Genomic DNA, 19,377 nt, shown 5'->3' with positions numbered 1-19,377 from the left:
GTTGTTTCGATCTGGTATATTTTAATAATATCACTGTAAATTTCCCAGTTGATTTTGAGTACAGTGTTTTATTAGCGTGCAAAACCGAGAAAAAGCCTGAAATTTAACCAGAATGTTTAGAATTTCGGAAGATATTTTGTTATCTATATCCTCAAAAGCTGATTTTTTAAGATAATAGTTTTTGTCAATAACCTTGAGAGAAAAAATTAACATAAAGAACTCTATAGAAAAAATAGACTTGGGTTCGATGTTCTCAACAGCTTGAAAGCTTATAACAGAAATTATTACTCTTAGGTGCTCCTAAATAAGAACCACTTTCCACAAAGCATTAACAACTTACTATGTACTAAATTCGTTATTTAAACCAGTGTTGCCAGGGTGGGCTACAAGTAACGGATTGGGCGACTTTTTAATTGTCCACGCTACCAAAATATCAAATTGGGCGACACGCCACTTTTTGGGCTGCGTTTTATTATTTGCGAGCTATAACTCTTAAGAATGCACTACATTTTATTTTCGTGTATGAAATCACAAAAAAAAAAAAAAAAAAAGTTTTATACAATATGAGAAGTTTTGTTTGTTGAATTCATTCTATTCGCAATGAACAATATTTTTACTAACATTTTCGATACTAGTTCTATCTTTGTTTCAATGCTTTTTGATCTTCAAATCTAGCAATACTACGCTTTTGTTGAGTTTCTACTGCTGCAGTATCGCCGACGGTGTTGCAGTCTCAATTAATGCGTAGGCCTAATAGTTAATCGGAGCTGTGTGAGCGTAAACTTTGTAAATTTTAATTCTGTTATTGTATTACCCATATTAACATAATGAGTAAGTGGAGTAAATATAATAAAAAATTCCCAAATTCGTCGCTCGGAGATAAAGGATTTAGCAAGTAAATTGAAGAAGTGAGGAACAAAAGTGAAAAAGCTTAATTGAAATTTTGTAAAGTGTATCTCAGAGCCCACAAAACTAACTTAAGCAAAAATATATTTCCTTGAAAATGAGAAAGGTCACTCATTTTAGACTATCGCGGTCTGCTCAGTTCACTGCACACTGCTGTTCAACTGCTTCTCACGTAGTACGGAGTTTGCCCTAACACACCATCACACACACTCGCGGTCCTCGCCTGGCAGTTGCCAATCCAGACATCTGACGTATTTTCAGCTTCCAAGTGCATCCATTAAATCGATAAGAATTTTATTAATATTATCAATAAAAGTGTATAGTTGCAAAATAACTCATTTTTATGTTGGGCTACAAATAGTTTAAATCCGCTACTTTTTAATGTTCAGATGTGGCAACACTGAAAACTAGTTAGTAGTTCTGTCCCTCTATGATTACACAATTAAAATTATAAAGAACGAAATTATGCAGCGTACTTATATTCCATCAGTGTTAGTCCGTGTACTTATTTATTTAGATTCGTAATAGCAGTTCATAAGTGATATTTTAAATTGATTTGTGAGTAGTACATGATATGTGTAGTAATAAAATAAATGTATTTATTGTCAAGGATAAATGAAAAATATAAATATTTTCCTTAACATTGTTTTTATTGATGTAAAAAAAAATGAAATGAAATCTTTGAGTTTTACGTCCCACGGTTATGCCGATTAGGCTAAAGGAGACGGTGATGATAAGTAATGAATGCAATGGTGGAATGAAGAAAGTGGGAGGAAACAGGAGAACCCCGAGGAAACCCACGCACATGGTGTTTGTTCACCACAAAGTTCACTTGGCGGGGGCTGGGATCGAATCCGGGACCCCCAAGCACCAGAGTTGAACGCTCTACCACTGACGAAATAAACCGGATATTCTTTGAATATATATATCTTATGCTTTTATTTTTTCCATTGTTTTAAAACTGAAAAAAAGTTCTAGGGTTTTGCTGTGAAGAGAATCATGACTATAGGTGTTATTCTAAAGCAGGAGTTAATCAATTATTTGGCGATGATTAATTGCAACGATATTTTTATGTCACTTAGTGGTTGTTACATCAGGTACATGAAGGAGCATTCATAAAATATTTTGTTACGCTTCCAGATGTGCGACTGCGTAAATTTGCAGAGGAGCGTAATGAGCTCATGGATCAGATTCGACATCTAAAACTTGAGTTGGAAGAGGAGAGGAGTAGACATAAAGGTCGGCACGCGCCGGGCTCTCAGCTCAATGGTCCTGATGTAGATATTCTTGAAGTCCAAAGTAAGTACTATGATTAATATTACTTTATATTACTATTATTAAAGAAATGCTTAGTAGTGAAAGCATTAACCGTCTTAAGAATAACAGAAATTCTCTAAAATAAGGATGGCCAAACTTTTCGAATCAGTGATCTACCAGATTGTGATAAATCTTTGGCGATCTACCACAGTCCATTTGCTAATACTTTATCCTAGTATTAGTTTCCTCGGTTAACAATATACAAAAAAAGTACAAGTAGTATTTTATTTTATCGCTAATCGTTTATTTTGAACTTGAAATATGGCATTGCATTTCTTCAAAGAGTTAAGAAAAAGGGGTCTGTAGTTGGTCAAATACGTTCTACATTTCGCCTTGATTCTTGTGATGCTTTTTATTGGAGAGAAAGCTGCTTCACCAAGATATGTTGTATCAGAGAATGCTGTTAGACGAAGAGCATAAGGCAGTTCTCAAAAGAGGGTACTTCTCTCCGTGAAGAAGAGACCAGAAATTATTTTAAAGAGACCTCTGCCTTCATGGAAATATCGATTTGTAGTTGCAGTATATCGTTCTCTATATTCAATGTACTGAAATTTAACAAATTTGAAAATACACCAGAAATTTCTTCAATGTCGACTTCATCATATGTTCATTAAAACATGAAACCAAAACAGACTCAAAACTTTTTAAATCTTCAAATCGTGTTTTCAGTACTTCCAGATCTAAAAACAGAATTCCTCCGTTTGTTTCTGTCTTATGTTTATTTTGCAGTCGATGTGTAAGATTACTTTTAAGATAATATAATCTTTTTCTTAAAAAATAAATAAATTCCGCGATTTACTTCACACTCATCAGCGATCGACTGTTTGGACATCTGTGCTCTATAATATCAGCCGTAGTGGCCATCCTAAATAGTGTGTGGTTTCCCTTTAACGATTTTCTTATATTAGCTTATTTAAACAACTGAGAGGTTAGAATGTGTATCTTTTATTATATTAATCTAGATTGGGTTTCTCGACGTGAGCTTCAATGTGATTGGCCTACAAGCAGTGGTGTCATTCAGCCGGTTTGTCCCAACCGGTTGTCAAAATTCCTCAGGTTTCCGGAACCATTTGTTAAAAATATTTCTTTACCTGTAAGGTTAGTACTTTTGGAAAGAAACATCAAGATTAATTCTGTAGACCAGCTATATGCAACAGTCGTCTCCAGGCTAGTTCCGGCCCACTGAACCCGTTCATCCGGCCCGCCTGACTCCTTATTGAAAATATAGTATGTTTCTTACATAATCTTTAACTGAATAGAAAATATTTCCTGGATAACTGATGTCCACCTTGGAAAATATCCGCATTGAGAGACTAGTTTAGAACATGGAGAATCAAAATTATACACTAAAATGAGAGAGAAATAAGTTTTTTTCTGCTTTGCTGTAGTAAAAAATTTAGTTACCGTATAACGGTTTCTGTGTTCCTGTGAAGGTAGTGAACGATGAACGAGTTCCTCCATTAAATATGACCATTCGATTGTTATCAAAGTATTATACATTGTCTCATATGGCTCTTGGCGGCCCTTAAGTCCTCTGTGATTGGCCCACCTCCTGTTCCAACTTGCACATACCTGCTCGAGACAATTTTTGAAAATCAATATACAAAATATCAATATAAAGATGCTATATGTCTTATTCCTAGTATCATAGTAGTAAATAATAGTATAATCACATAATACTAATACTAAATCAACTTTACTATACTAATCATATGGTAGAACCGATTGTTAAATGATCTGGATGGCACCACAAAAACCTAACTGAAACTTAAATTGAGCTATAAAGAAATGTAATATTAATTCTTTATTAAGACGCAGTATATCTTCAGGAGAATCTTTACGAAAACCAGTTGATAGATAAAGTAAAATATAATATATAAATGAGAACTATTTTTCATGCATAATGATCAAGCAAAGCAGCTAATGTTCAATTAACCTGAGTTCTATAAAACTAAAACCTGACCCAACGCAAACACTTACTGTTTCTAATCTGATAAGCCATTTTTTGCAATAAGCTCTTCATGTGTTAGTAGTAGCAACTTGAAAAAACGGATATTTGTTTCTGACGAGGGATGCCGATTGAAGCATTCGAAATATCGATATTGAAATGACAATATCTACATTGGAACACTAAGAAGGTTAGTAAATTAGTTGTTCTTACAGTGTGTTCCATGCGTTCTGTAAGTAATTGCTGACTCTTGTGAATTTACTTCTAGCAGCGAGCTTTTTGTCATACTCTGTCATTTTTTAATATATATATTTTTTAAGTCCTTAATTACGTATGTGACACCATAAAAATTCGAGAGTAATGCGTTCGGATCTCGTCTCATAGCCTCGGCGACAAACTTTTAGTTTCATCCATCAGTGGCGTACACAGTATTTCATCAAGGGGAAGAGATAGTAACACACACACACACACACATATATATTCCCCTGTTTTCCCTAGCGTACACCACTGCACCCATCAATCAATCATAGGGACATCATCTACTTTTCCGTTGAACGATACAGCTGCTATGTTGAAAGAAAACTATTTATTTTTCGAAATAAATACCGCTCTGGCTGTAAGTATGAAACTACCAGTTGCGTCAGAACGGAGCAAACCCATAATAAGATTAATATCAAAAGAAGTGTTTTATTTATTTTATTTTATTTTATTATTATTTTTTTATGTGGTACATCTCTTATTAATGTTCCATTGAAATTATTTACAGGAGAGGCAAATAAACAGCTCAGTGATTACAAATTCAAGCTTCAGAAAGCTGAACAAGATGTATCTACACTACAAGCGAATGTAAGTATTTTTTAAATAAAAGTATTCATGTTAATGTTACAGTTGTTAAAGTACAGAAAACAATAAATTTAAACTGAATAGAACTTGCGTTATAATTGAAAGATGCACGTTTGCTTTGTACCTATTAGTGATTATCAGGTAATTAGATAATTGTATCAAATTTATTCTGCTAACATTCCAAATAAGCTTCGTAGAAATTGGGTTTTCGATCGTAGTAATGAAGCATTGTGTGCATCTGGTCTGCACGATTCCCGATGGGATTGCTTGCGTCAAATATAAACCCGTGTTGAAAGTGGTGTTGAAAACCCCAAACAATTGATTTGAATGATAAATCTTATTCGAGTTCTAAATGTATGTGGAAAAAAGATAAATAAAAACGAAATCATTATGTTATTGGTATTGTTCGTGGCAAGAATTACTCTTGCCTCACTCCTAGCCTACGTCAAACGGTGTCGCGAAAGAAGCATTTGGAGAGATGAATTACAGGTATGCATCGATATGTAATCGGGTGTGTTTCGGTGCTAGTAACGGCTGTTAGCAAGTGTAACATTTTTCTCTCAGTGAGCGACACTTCCCACAGTGTATACGAGAATGGCACACATGACAAATGCAGTGGATCACGTTATGGGAAGACATACCTGATAACAACTAATCACATGTGCCCTTTATACAGGAAACATTGACCAGTGCAGCGTACATCTAGATCTTCCAAGTTCTGTTCCTCCTCGTTCACCGCCAGAAAATTTGTTTCTTCAAAGAGAAACTGCACATTACCTTCTCTGGCCAGTATGGTGATTAAATATATTTCCCTTTCAAAACTCCGGCATCAGACCTTGACCAATTGTATGACCAATGCAAGAAACAGAGAATGCCATTTCTCAGAATGATATTTGATTCCTCTACGAGAGTCCCCATACAAGAATTCGGGACTGCATTGAAACAGAAGGGATTACACAACATACTATTATGGTCTTTTCACACACACTGTACATTTCCGTTCGTTGGTGTAGTACCCTGTGCACATTGTCATGTACGGTTGACAACTATAGATTATGTGTATATGTGTATAGTATTTCACTCACGTGGGACTATGATTTCTAGGTGCTTATTTTTCATTTTCTAGTTGTGTATATTCTACTAAACTTCTGATATTGTGTTTTCATTATACAGGTAGCAAGACTAGAAAGTCAAGTAATAAGGTATAAGTCAGCGGCGGAGGCGTCCGAAAAGATGGAAGATGAATTAAAAGTAGAGAAGAGGAAGTTACAGCGCGAGGTAAAAACTAAATGATAGACAATTCTGTTATTTGTAAATTGAATCAGGTTTCCATTGGCAAGAAAAGTTTTTTTTTTTTTTTTTTCTTCTCTCCATTGGCTAGAAAAGTACACGAAACGTAACGTAGTGATATAGTGATATTCGAGTGCTAACAGACTCTTTCACTCACCTATTTTTTGATTTGTACGTGTATTGCTGAGTGATACAACTTATGCTAGACGTCTCATATTCCTACTTTACTTCATCAGACAAGAAGTCGTAATACCATAAGTGACCTAGCACATGAAAGAAAGACAATCTTCAGTTGTCATTTTGAAGTCTCAAAGACAAAAGGTGTGTCCTAATTATGATAAATTCCATTAAGTTTATAGATTGATAAGAATTTTATTTATATTTGTAAAAATTGAATAGTTTGTTGTTATTACTTTTATCTATATATAAAAATTAAATTTTTAAAGTACATAGAATTTTAGTACGCATATTTAGAGAATGTGGTGTAAGAGAAGATGTTTATTTTATGTCGCATACAATATTGTAAAATATAGAGTCCTTCTACCCTTTTATGTACAAATTATTTTCAGATCCCTTCACTTAATTTTTGTACCCTTTTTCTCACAGGTCATAACTTCCAAGTACACCTCTGTTGCCAACATGAATAATATACTTGTTTATCGTAACACTTTGGTGTTAATGTTACTACCAAAGCTCAAGATATAGCAATTGAATAATTTGTAATAGTATCCATGTTTGTTTTGCTATTTTCATACAGTTGCTAGGGTAACAGTTCATACGCGTGTCCCATACATTTTTCCCAATAGTTTTGGATCTGTGGATCAATAAAAATATTTTTTTTTTCTTTTAATGTGGAAGTTTTCTGTAATTAACTTATTTGTATTTATTGATGCGTGTATTGTGAACTTACGGGCCAAAGGAAATATGGAATAGTTTGGTTAGTCATTGTGGATTTACTGACAGCAATCTAATAAAAAGAAATCCGTGAATGATGGTAATGATTGACATTTTAAAAAAATGGAACAATAGTTTTCTGTATTCCAGATAGTGCAGTGCATTTAAGAATCCCTTTTCTCCTCCTCCCCTTCTCCCCAAAAAGAAAGGGTTAAATTTTTTGAATAGTAAAGTTCATATTCTGAATGTTTCCAGGAATTGGGCTAATCTTTTGTTGCTAATTAAATAGCCATGAGAAAAAAAAGTCCTCTTAAACCCATAATTGATGTGAATAGTATTGGTCTAAGACAAAATATAACACTCACCATTCCATACACAGGTGACGAATGTTTCCTATAATTTCAGCAGCTAAATGTGGCTGCCATCTTCAGGTGCGAAAGGATAAGAAAACTTTGTGAGCTGTTCACATTCTCGCATGTAATAATATTATCTTTGTATTGAAGGTTTATGTTCATTTAAGAAGTTAAATCTTTTCAGGATGTGTTTTGTATTCTGTATATATATATATATATATATATATATATATATCACTATATTTAGTTTTCTGTCTAATCTTGGTAACCTTCTCTAGGTGAAAGAGTTGGAGTTCCGTGTAACTGAGCTACAAGCTTCCAAGTCCGCTCTCCAGCGCCAATGTGATCGACTCAGGGCTGCCAGATAATTGTCACCACGTACGATTTGTAGCATGAATTTCATTATATTTCAGACTCAGTACTTCGTTTCATTAAACTGGTCTTAGCACGCGAACTACTTGGAAAATATTCGTAATTAGATAATATTCTATAGCAGATTTAAATAAGGACTTAACTCATTGAATTTGTTTACTAAATACTTAAGTGGGATCGCCAAATGAGACAGTACTTCATTTTTAAGTACAAAGATGCTGATTTTCGTACTGTTTTAGTGTTCGAGTAATATCCGAAAGTAAACACTGAGTGAGCCGTCTATCTATAACATATTTGAGTGTAAGAAAATTTTACGGTAGGCGTGGCCCGCGAATTTTATAGCGTATAGGAGTCAAATACACTCTACAATTTCTTTTGTTTCTGTTGTAATTAGACAGCATAATTTACGTGTAATTAGATAGTATAATTTAGTAAAATAATTACCGTCAGTTGACATTTGCTGAAGCACAATTATGAAGTCCTGAAGGAACTTGCATGACCTGACTCTGATCTAGAATTTAGATGGGTTTTCTTTTTAAATGTATACTAGCTGAACCTGCGCTCTCTACACAGCGCATCATCACATATGAGCATGAATCTCTTTGACGTTCCTCACATCTATACGTATCCGTTTACAAACACAAGTGAAAGACATCTTGATAAAAGTCGGCAAGAGGTATCATAAAGGTGAGATTTTTTGCGATTATTTTTTTCAATATCTCGTGCCGTTTGTAAGATTTGAGCCTGCTTCCGGTTGGAATTTCTAATTCATGTATGATCTGTTTTTTTTTTTCTTCGTGCATGCAGTATGCACGAACCATGTGAGCAAATACATTACACAATTAATTATGGCAGTGGTATATGGTGTTCATTGGGCAAAACACTCCAAACAATAAAGATTCTTCTTAGACTGGAAAAATGGTTATCCTTTGTTTTTCATTATCATTTAGCCATGAAACAAACGCCGGAGAGATATACTAACCGCGTATACAAATGCATAGTGCTGGAGTGTATAAATCATAGGATATGATGCTTTACTTTTTAAAATTTCAGTACTTCCAGTGTTCCCTTAAAATGTAATAAAGAAATAACGGCCAAGTTTTTTTAAAAATATATTCAGTTAGAACTGAACAGTCTATACAAAATTTGTAATCGATCAGTGAAAAGGCATCTTTCTAGAGCTTGTGGTTTCCGAGATATTGTCAAAAGAATTGGTCACAGACATAAACCTAGTATTTTAATAAATGTATATTTCTAGTGTTCCATCCTCTGAAATTTTGATGTGCGTGTAGATGAAATGGCACTTTTAAGTTCCTTTCAGTTCTGTAATAAAGTTCTTGTTTCCTTCGACTATAACCTCCCTCTTCCTGATCTTTGTTTAATAATTTTATTCGTTATATCTGTGTAATGCAATAATTCTTCTGCTGCTCTCTTAAAGAAATAGTGAAGCCAGCAAGTTCTGTGATCACATGTGGGTGTTGACGATGATAAATCTGACCCAGCTGTTTATTAAAATAGTATCTAATCACAATAACCCTAATTTGTTTATGTGATTCATTTGTTTATGCTGTTATATATTCCAAGGACTGATACATTTTAGTAATATTAAGGTTGGTAGAGGATATATGTAGGTATAGGTGAACCGTGTAATACGTAAAAACTATCAAAATACAGAATAGAAAACTGGGGTTCATCTGGAGGCCCAGCAAATTGAGTTGGATGATATCGGATTACAATGGAAGAAAAATATTGGCCTTAATTCTGTTAAGATAAACTTAGCAGTTCAAATGTAAAGCTTTTAAGGAGTGTACAAGTTAGGCTGGTCCATAGACTGTTTAACAAATGACTTTTCAACATAAGATCATCAGCTGTGCAATCTGTCTTGAGTCGTCCATCTTCTACAAAGTTAATGTTATGTATGTAGAAGAGCCACTTTTTACATGGGTGACGTATATCCCTGGGTTTCGATTTAGTGATTTTCTTGCTTTTGTTTGGGTCTGTCTGGGAGAATAACTGCCATATTCCGTATAGAGTCATCTACCTAGACTCGAAGTCAGTTAAAGACCGGTAGGAACAACGCAGGAACACTTTGTCGACTGGCTACCACTTTCTTTCAGTGTCCGAATAATTTCACAATGGCGGTTTAACATTCTTAAGAATGGATGCTCGCTAAAAGTGTCCGAAATATCGGAAATTATTACAACCTGACAGGAATGCAAATTTTCTTCTTCTTCTTCTTCTTCTTGAGTTAGCGCCTTTTCATTCGCACCAGTGATTATTGTCTACTACTGTAGTTTCTAATTATTCTATGGCCAATATTCTGGCCGCACTGAATACCTCTTCTCGTAAGATCAGCAATGCAAGGCAGCGTTGGATCTGGGTCAGAGGAAAAGATGAGTATCCATCTGTACTCACCAAATGGTATTGGCATGTCGGCATCCACGTAGCGTCATGGAGACAAATGGGGTGCCACTTGAAAGAAAAAAAATCACGAACTCCGATCTAGAAAATCAGCATTACCGGCGAAGAGAGCCGATGTCCTGATCATACGCCACCTCCAAAGGCATGAATGCCAGCTGCTAGACACTGGGCCCTTGAGAGGTGTTGCATCAGGAGTTCAGTTTAATTTTTCTACTCCCTGTATGGGGCCACGGTGGCTCAGGAGTAGAGCGTTCACCTCAGGTGCGAGGGGTTTTTGGTTCGTTATTTCTTCCCTGAAATGTGAGTTAACTATTTATGATAGGAGTTTAAATCTTTTTACTTCTTGTTAAGATTACCCTCACCATTCTTTCCTTGTTAAATAGAATCAAATGAACGTATCGCCATATTCTTAATGAAGTGAAAGTATTGAGTCTGTTGATTTTTTGGTAATCTTTTTAATCGTCATGTTGTGCATTGAGATCTGGCATGGTGGTTGTCTAAAGTGAAAACTCATTAACACTGTTACGCTTCTTACTTGGCCTTCTGTGATACTGACCATGTGTGTGGTGTATATGTTCATGTGTGACTTAGATATAAGATAGGATAATTCAATGTTCTTTTTTCCTTTCAGAGAATTAGGTCAAATACTCATTTCTTTCTCCTTACAGCCAACTCATTTACAGATTTTGATTTTTTTGTACACTTGTATCATGAATTCATATACATAAAATTGTTATCAATATATTTTCTTCCTTTTCAAAATAATTGGTTTATTACCCTGTAAATGTTACAGCGTCCCTAACATACAATTTTATTTAGAAATCTATTGTAGCTATTTAAAGCTGTATTGGGAAAGACTTATTAAAAGATAGAGAAAAAAAGAACACATTTTTCAGTGTATAATATCATTTTTTTTTTTAAATGTTACTACAATTAAATTTTTGGGTGATTAATCTGCCCGTTTATCCATAGCATCCACAGTTAAGCAGGTTTCTTTTTCAGAGACTCGCCATTTTTATTTTTCTAATTTTTGTTACTTGGATTGAACAGAACAGCATCAGAAAGAACTTTTTTTTTTTTTTTTTAAACCCAAGGTTGATTTTTGCACATTTTGGAGTGTTCAAGGCACATTGGAATTTATGTTTTTACTCGGTTTTACAGGCTTTGTATTTATTTATTTTTTTAAATTTTTAATTTATATATTTTTCAAATATTTTCATGCTATAAGACATTTCATGGAAATAGATATCCCTTCATACTTTGGAACCCTAACCATACTTATTTGATTTAACTGATCTTACTACTAATGTATTAAAATTTATTTCGTTAAATAATATATTTTCTGTAACACTTCTTCACTAGGTTGAAGAAATTTTAGGGCTTGAGTGATCATATTGCTTTTTATAACTGTTCCTGCACTTTTGACCGAATTTTCAACCAGCAAACATATTAAACTTCATTCACGCATAAATTAGTACGGGAATAATATCCTGCTGTTACACAGGGTTCCTACAAACTAGAAAGTTAAAGGAGAGTCAGGGAAAGAGAGAAATTAAAGATAGTCAGGAAGTGTCTGTGAAACCGATTGAAGGTCAGGAAAAAATTTGAAGTTTCGTCGGACGTTTTTGTTTTGGTAAATGGAACACTTTAAAATGACAGAAATATCTGTAACATAACTTCAAAATTATTTGCATATAATGATATTAAGAAGCGTTGATGGTGCAATGAATAGATGGACTGGAATATGTGCAACCTACTACGTCACGTGAACTACTTATTTAGTGACTCTCCTAAGCTCGTCGAGGAAAGTTTACTGGAATCACAGGATGCACAGAATTACATGTGAAGTTCCGCGGCGTCCGCTGGTCGGAAAATGCTAGTTGTTTTCAGAGGGCATTAGAAAATATGGATTACGTAATTAAATTTTCGCAGTAATCAAAACTGCCAAACATGAAGAAATAGAAAGCCTGAAGAAGGCAACAAGCGATCCATGTATATAATACAAACTGTCTTTGTGCAAGATAGCCATTGAATGCTAGCTCTTCCTCAGATTCAAATTTCATGACCAATGATGGCCTCATTCGTATTTGATGCTTTAGAGAAATTTCTACGAGATCTCATGGTTTTATGTGTAAACCAAAACTCGTGAAATCTACAGATACATGGCTATTAAGTGTTGATGTGGCAGTAGCAGAAAACCTCATTGTGAACAAAAATGTAGATGTTGGACTTTCTGCCGTAAATTTTCTCGCATAAATACAAACGGAGGCCAGGGAACAGCAGACAGTGGAATTTTTACATGACTGCAGCTGAATCCTAATGTCTATGACTGCCAAACTTCAACAGAGAAGTCTTGTAAAGTGCAAAGCAGTTAAAACATATATCTTCGTTAAATACTCAGGTAATTCCTTATTCACCCCATGTATGTCAAAAGAGGTTCTCTCCTCTTCTAGACGAACTTCATATATGTATATATATATATATATATATAGGGGCGGATCCAGGATATGATCAAGGGAGGAGGCTAAACGATATTTTGCCGTTTTATCCAGTGTACAGCAGGATTGAAGCCCATTTTATCCAGTGTATACCTGAGCGTCAAGGGGGGGGGGCTATAGCCCCCCATTGGACCCGCCACTATATATATATATATATATATATATATATAACATTATAGGTGATATGTTTGCTGAAAACTGCGACAGAATACCTCTTTTTCCAGTGTAAACAGAGAACTGAAGAATTCTTCCAGTTATAACGAATAGTAAAAATTGAGTTTTCATTCTCGCATGGAGATGCAACTGTCGAAGAAGGTTTTTCCATCAATAAATCACAATTAATGAAAAGTGTGTATGAAAAAATTATTTTAGCTGAAGGCATATGCATAAACAGGTACAAGAGGCAGAAGGTATTGAATACGTGCAAAACATCACAAGAAGGATGCTTTACGTGAAAGGCTCGAGGAGACATTATAAAGAATTCTTAAACCAACAGAAAGAAGCGATATGTATGCACGACCAAGAGGAAGCTAAGAAGAGAATGTTGGATGCAGAACCAAGATACTTGGAGCAATAGCAGATACGTCTGAAACGGAAAAATGATGAAACGAAGGTGAGGCATTGCTATGGAAGCGAACGAGATCAAGAAGAGCTTCCTTGATGTGAATTTCAGCAACTTCCTCGGGCAATAGTCAGTGTTCGGTCACAATTTTGCGTTAATTCAAAAGATCCAATATATTTCAATCAAAAATTTTCTTGTAGGCCTTATATCTGGAGAACTACGTAGTGTAGCCAAACCCAAACTAACACTTAACTCAGTATAATGTGCTTATTCCGTAGAAAATACGAAAACTCGTCTTAGGAGCCGTTTAAAAATTTTGTGGCCCTGATCCAAAAACTAATTATTGACCAAGATCACAATCTTTTGATGCATTTTTTTGGGTTATTCCTAAAACTCGTGTTTTTAATTATAGTTTAAACAATTTTAATTCAAATAAACTGCTGTTTTCCTTTTTCTGTTTGAAAGTTTCGGACATTTTTTTTCGGTTGTATGTAAAGATCTGAAATTTTATTTGTAGATATTTGTGAAATTATGCAGAGCGAAAAAATAGTGACAATATATATGAAAATGAAAGCAGTCATAAAAATAAACATTCTGAAAAAAGATTGTCAATTAAATTGTTGAGGAAGGGTCGACTGTAGGGGAGGGAGAGGCCGACTTCAGAAGAATTTCATATAGTAATAGAACTGTAATGAAGAATCAGGGAACTCTCTAATTCTCTATTAGAACTTGTAGGAACCCTGTTACAGTGCAAGATATGAAAACCTACGTAGTAATTAAGAGTGGTAGAAGGTAGTCTCGTAATAATAGAATGAAGTGTAATATGTTACATGATTTATGTTATATGTATACTAAAACTAGTCATACAAGGTTAGATACAGTGCTGGAAATTGGTATAAAGGCAGAGGAACATTTGAAAATAGGAGGAAGTAAGAATGCCGAGGATGGATGTAGGTGATATATTTACAAAGTAATATTTTATACTGTACAAAATCAAAGACATGTCGTTTGCTAATACGTCACTGGCACACGTAATTTACACAAAAAGAGAAATGATACGGTTGTCGGGTGGGAATTGGTATAAAGGCATACACGTTTACTTGTTGTTTGGCGGCCTCTACACGTTCAGCATTACTCCTGATGCGCTTTTGAGAATCAACTGACACAGTACGATAAGAGAAGTGCGGGTGTGAACGTCTGTGAGCTGTTGTGTGCCATGCCTCGTGGAAAATTGTCGCCGAGTGAGGAACAAGCACGTGTCTCTGCGTACAAGGACATGGGCCTGCCAAATCGGCAAATTGCAAAACGGTTAAATCGTTCAAGTTGTGTAGTTGATAATTACGTTCGGTTGGGTGCACAATATGGAAAGAACGGGGAGTATAGTAGAACGAAAACTCTCGGAGTCCACGAAACGATTAATTGTGCGCAAGGCAACGGCCGGAAATATGTCATCTTCCCAAATTGTTGGTGCTTGCAAGTTATCTGTCATATTTAGAAGAGTGCCTCAAATTTTGAATCAAGATCCACATCTTACACTCAAGAAACGGAAGTGTAAACCACCCTTAAGTGCGACGCACAAGCAGGCGCGACTCCAATTTTGCGCACACACATATGTCGTGGACATTCGAATGGAATCACGTTGTGTTTAGTGATAAGAAGAAGTTCAATTTAGATAGTCCGGATGGTTTTCAATACTATTGGCATGACCTTAGGGAAGAAGGGCAAGTGCAAATGAGGAGAAATTTCGGTGGAGGAAGTGTTATGATTTGGGCAGCGTTTTGTGTTAAAGGTACATCCAACATTGCAAGGCTGAAAACCAAGATGTGCTATCCACAGGGCAGTTGCAACTCTACAGTGGTTTCAAGACAAAGGCATTAAGATTATGGAGTGGCCAGCGATAAGCCCTGATCGTAACCCGATAGAAAACCTATGGGGTATCCTTGCGCGCAATGTTTATCGCAATGTACGGATATTTGGGACCATTGTTGAGTAGCAAAACGCGATACGAGCGATTATACGCCAACAACTAACAGATCTCATAAAAACAATGCCGAAGCGCATATTCCACCTCATTCAGAAGAAGAGAGGGACAGTCAAGTACTGAGCACTCATTTTCTATTCTGTACTTTAAATTATACTTTCATTTTTGTCAAAGACACTGGGTGCCTTTATACTAATTTCCACCCGAAAATTGTCTAATTTATCTTTTTGTGTAAACTACACGTGCCAGTGACGTATTAGCAAACGATATGCCTTTTATTTTGTATAGTATGCAATGTTACTTTGTAAATAGATCACCTTTATCCATCCTCGGCATTCTCGCCTTCTTCTATTTTCAAATGTGTCTCTGCCTTTATACCAATTTCCAGCACGGTATGTACGTCAAGTAAGATCATATGTAATTCATTTGCTCATGAATATGTAAAATGCTAATAAGTGTTCCATTTAATATTTATAATAAACGCGTAACCTAAATAAATAATTTGGAACTTCCCTACAGGATTGAGTGCATACTTTCCTCGAAAGTTTGAGAGAAATAACGTGAAATATTCACGTTAGCAATAAAAATTGGGTATGGATATTATTTAGATATCTTGAATAAGCTAATGCTATGATTTATAGAGATGATGTATTTCTATTACGAGAGAGTGAGAAGTTTCTTCTCTGTATGAGAAAGTTGACTAACAATTGAAAATCACTGAGATGTTTCCTTTTTGAGTAATCCCGTGAGATACGTTGATACGGACCCCGACGATTATGACATAAATAAATATGCTCGCGGGTTTCTGTCCTAAAGATACTTGGAGACAAGTTACTAGTATGCGTAATAGCATTTTGTTAATACTATTTAAATATATGGATTATGTTCTAAATTGTTCATACTTCTTATCGCCTTTGAATTATGCAGCCAGTCAAACAAATGTAGAAAGCATAGTGAAGAGCTTTTTAAGCATTGTTCTCAGCCCAGTTAATAGTATTTTCACATGTCTGAAACCACGTTTTTTCCCAGATAAAATTTGCTTGAAAAATCAGAAGTTAGGTGCCAAGTGAATTTATGGGGGACATCATATTGTTTTTTTTTTCTTCTTTCTTGGGGGGGGGCGGTCTCTCGTTTGGTCCGATATTCTCATTGTAGCAAGAAGTTTGGTGGCGAAAACAATGATAAGAAAGGGAATAAGGATTCGTCTTTCCATAACCCATCGTGCTCAATTTTTTACATTGCATTTATAACGATAAAAAATAATTATTAACATTAGTTGGTGGTATAGAGAACTGAGACTTGATTTGAATATACAAACACCGTAATTAGGGATATGACAAAAGGATTTAAAAAATCTATACGGAATAACATTTTGAGATCAGGGAAATGGTTTAATTACTTTGCATATTACCTCGAAAGTATATCAAGTTTCAGGTAACCATACACTCCAATGTTAATGCTTTGCAATAAGTACATTTATTTATACTTCTTAGCAAAAGTTTTCAACTTCGAACTATTTTATCCTATTAGTTTTTATTTCTTACCATACATGATAAAGACCTACGCGAAATATTTTCTTAAAAGGAAGTGACATGTTTCAGTAAGGTTTATTCAACTTTTCTTCCGTTGTTGCCTGCGACACTTCGTTTAAAATGAATTAAAATATGTCGTAAAAGTATATGAAATGTGTGATGTTCTTAAAGTATGACATCAGTTTTGTTTAATTAATTTTATTTATTGGTTGTTTGTCTTTTTTTTCAGTTACGAGAAGCGCAAGCAAGGGTAGAAGAACTGGAAACATCAAATACCCATCTCCAAAGGAGATTAGACAAGCTGAAAAACGCCAAATCGGCCCTATTGAAAGACCTGTGAAGTGTGAATTTGTGTTTGTGACTGATATTTTTTTGATTTTTTTTAAATAACATTTCCTTTCCACATTATAAAATGCTTATTGTGAAGCTAACACGGGTGAAATCATGCTACAGTTATATAGCCAAAATTATTCGGAAGATTTTTTGTTTGTAATTATCTGTGGAAACTCAAGTAAAAAGAGACCCACTACCAACCAATAAGGCAATACTATCGTTGGCTTCTGGTAATCGTTACAATAGCTCTGGCGGGAAAGAATGCGTGGAGCTATTTATTTTGCAATATGTAAATACAAAAATCCCACTTCGGGAGAAGAGTGGTGTGTACTAAGAGAATCAAGTTTGCTCCATCGTCCTCTCACAGGATGTGCCGTGTAATCATTTGTATCTATATATATCTGAATTATATATACAATGTATAAACATATCTTGGATCTAAACTTAAGAAGAAAAGTGCCATCACAATTTTTTTTTCAGGTTATAATTTACTATATATACACACATCGTCCATCAGAAGACTGAAAAGTGCCTACCATACGTTACAACTTGACGACTACTACTACTGAGTTCTGCTCAACCAGGCAAAAACCTTTCGAGTTTTGAAGTGAGAGAGTGTATTTGTACACCATGTTTTCTTTCTTCTCCCTACGCTGAATCAGATGGGCGAAAAGTTTAAAGAAACAAAATATATATCAATTGAAATTTATAAGACTTGAAATTTGCAAGTTTAAAAGAAAAAGAAAAGAAGAAGACTGGTAAGGCATTACGATAAAAAAAAATGTTCAAAAGGACATTATTATAAGTTCATTAGATTTTTTTTCTTAAAAAAAGAAGAAAAAAAATTGTCTTGCTCCAAGCCGCCCTTTCTGTTTGTTTGTCTTTTAGACTGAAAATTAAGTGATAAGAATTATTTTTTTGAAGTCAAAACAGCTTCTGTGCACCATGAGTGTAGTTAGACCTAATTGCTAACTGTATATTGCTTTAGTTTGTATGTATGTATGTATGTATGTGAGCGTGTGTATGTGTGTGTAAGCATGCGCGTATGTTTGTACGTATGGAAAAAATGTGTACATATGATGATGATGCATAATAACAAGTCAATAAGCATAAAAACAAGGAAAGGTGTTCATTTTGTTTTATTGTGAGTGTACATAGTGATTTTTTTTGTTCCGTTTTGGAAATAGTGATTGATTTTTTTTGTCAAAAAATTGAAAAAAAATGAAGTGACCAGTGAATTTTTTTCTTGTTTTATTTAAGCAGATGTTATGAAATTCAGCACAATGTAAAGCAAATATTAATAAATAATAATAATAATAACAACTTTGAAAAAAAAGACATCATGGATTGCAGAAGCTGGTCTCCTGCCTATATTAAGAGAGAGAGAGATTTTTCACACAAGTGGCAATTCCATATATCTCTGTGGATTTTTTCTCCCTTTGTTGTTTTTGCAGATTTAATTAATGTTGGTGTATATTTATACGACTGACTTGCAGTTTTTTTTTAATCGATAAAAACAATTTTATTGCAACTTTAGATGCATTGTTGCAGTCTGTTGCTGCATTCGTGATAGACATCACAACGTATGTGTTTAGGGTGTATATTGTGTGATTGTATGTGAATTCTCTTTATTAAAGGGCAATCATTTCAAACAGGAAAAAAAAAAAATACCTACGCTATATTTTCACTTCAAAACTTAAAACTTGAAATTAGTAAGAGGAATTGTCTTTTGTATATTAAAATACGTATATCGGTTTATGAAAAGTGAAAGCTTTTTGATTTTTTAAAAAAAGTGATTTTGTTTTGTAATCCGTGCCAAAAAAAATGAATATTTAAGCTTTTTTTTCGGTATTATCAAGAATCAGGAATAATAATATTGATTGTTGCAATGCGTGATTTTTGTATTTCATTCTTCTAACCATTTTTTTTGTGAAAGAGCCTTTTTTTAATTCTTTGTTTATCTTTTCATTTTTTTGAACTCTTATCTGCTGTTGAATTGTTTGTGATGACTTCTCTACATTCTGGTGCTGAAATTAACTTATTGTCTGTATGAAGTAACAATATGGATTGTTATGTGAGTACTGAATATAAAAAATAATGAAAAAAAAAAAAAACACAATTTTATAA

The 19,377-nt window shown here is 34.4% G+C and overlaps 1 protein-coding gene across 5 annotated transcripts in view; it reads left to right on the top strand.

Moving 5' to 3' along the window:
* The window catches only part of LOC145672153 (leucine-rich repeat flightless-interacting protein 2), a 186,557-nt gene extending 167,180 nt beyond the window's left edge, over positions 1 to 19,377 (top strand). For 4 of the 5 annotated variants that reach the window (XM_081741490.1, XM_081741491.1, XM_081741489.1 and 1 more), the window contains 4 exons: positions 2,047 to 2,205; positions 4,938 to 5,017; positions 6,188 to 6,292; positions 17,147 to 19,377. In XM_081741490.1, the coding sequence (XP_081597616.1) occupies positions 2,047 to 2,205; positions 4,938 to 5,017; positions 6,188 to 6,292; positions 17,147 to 17,257 (455 nt within the window). In that variant the 3' untranslated portion in view covers positions 17,258 to 19,377. Of the gene's footprint in view, positions 1 to 2,046; positions 2,206 to 4,937; positions 5,018 to 6,187; positions 6,293 to 7,829; positions 7,930 to 17,146 lie in introns of all 5 variants that reach the window. The other variant, XM_081741488.1, reaches the window with a different exon arrangement.

This window comes from Thermobia domestica, chromosome 15 (genome assembly GCF_964235325.1).
Source record: "Thermobia domestica chromosome 15, izTheDome1.hap1.1, whole genome shotgun sequence".
NCBI classification, from domain to species: domain Eukaryota; kingdom Metazoa; phylum Arthropoda; class Insecta; order Zygentoma; family Lepismatidae; genus Thermobia; species Thermobia domestica.
The sequence above is the reverse complement of the archived record's forward strand: the minus strand, read 5'-3'. Positions and strand labels throughout refer to the sequence as shown.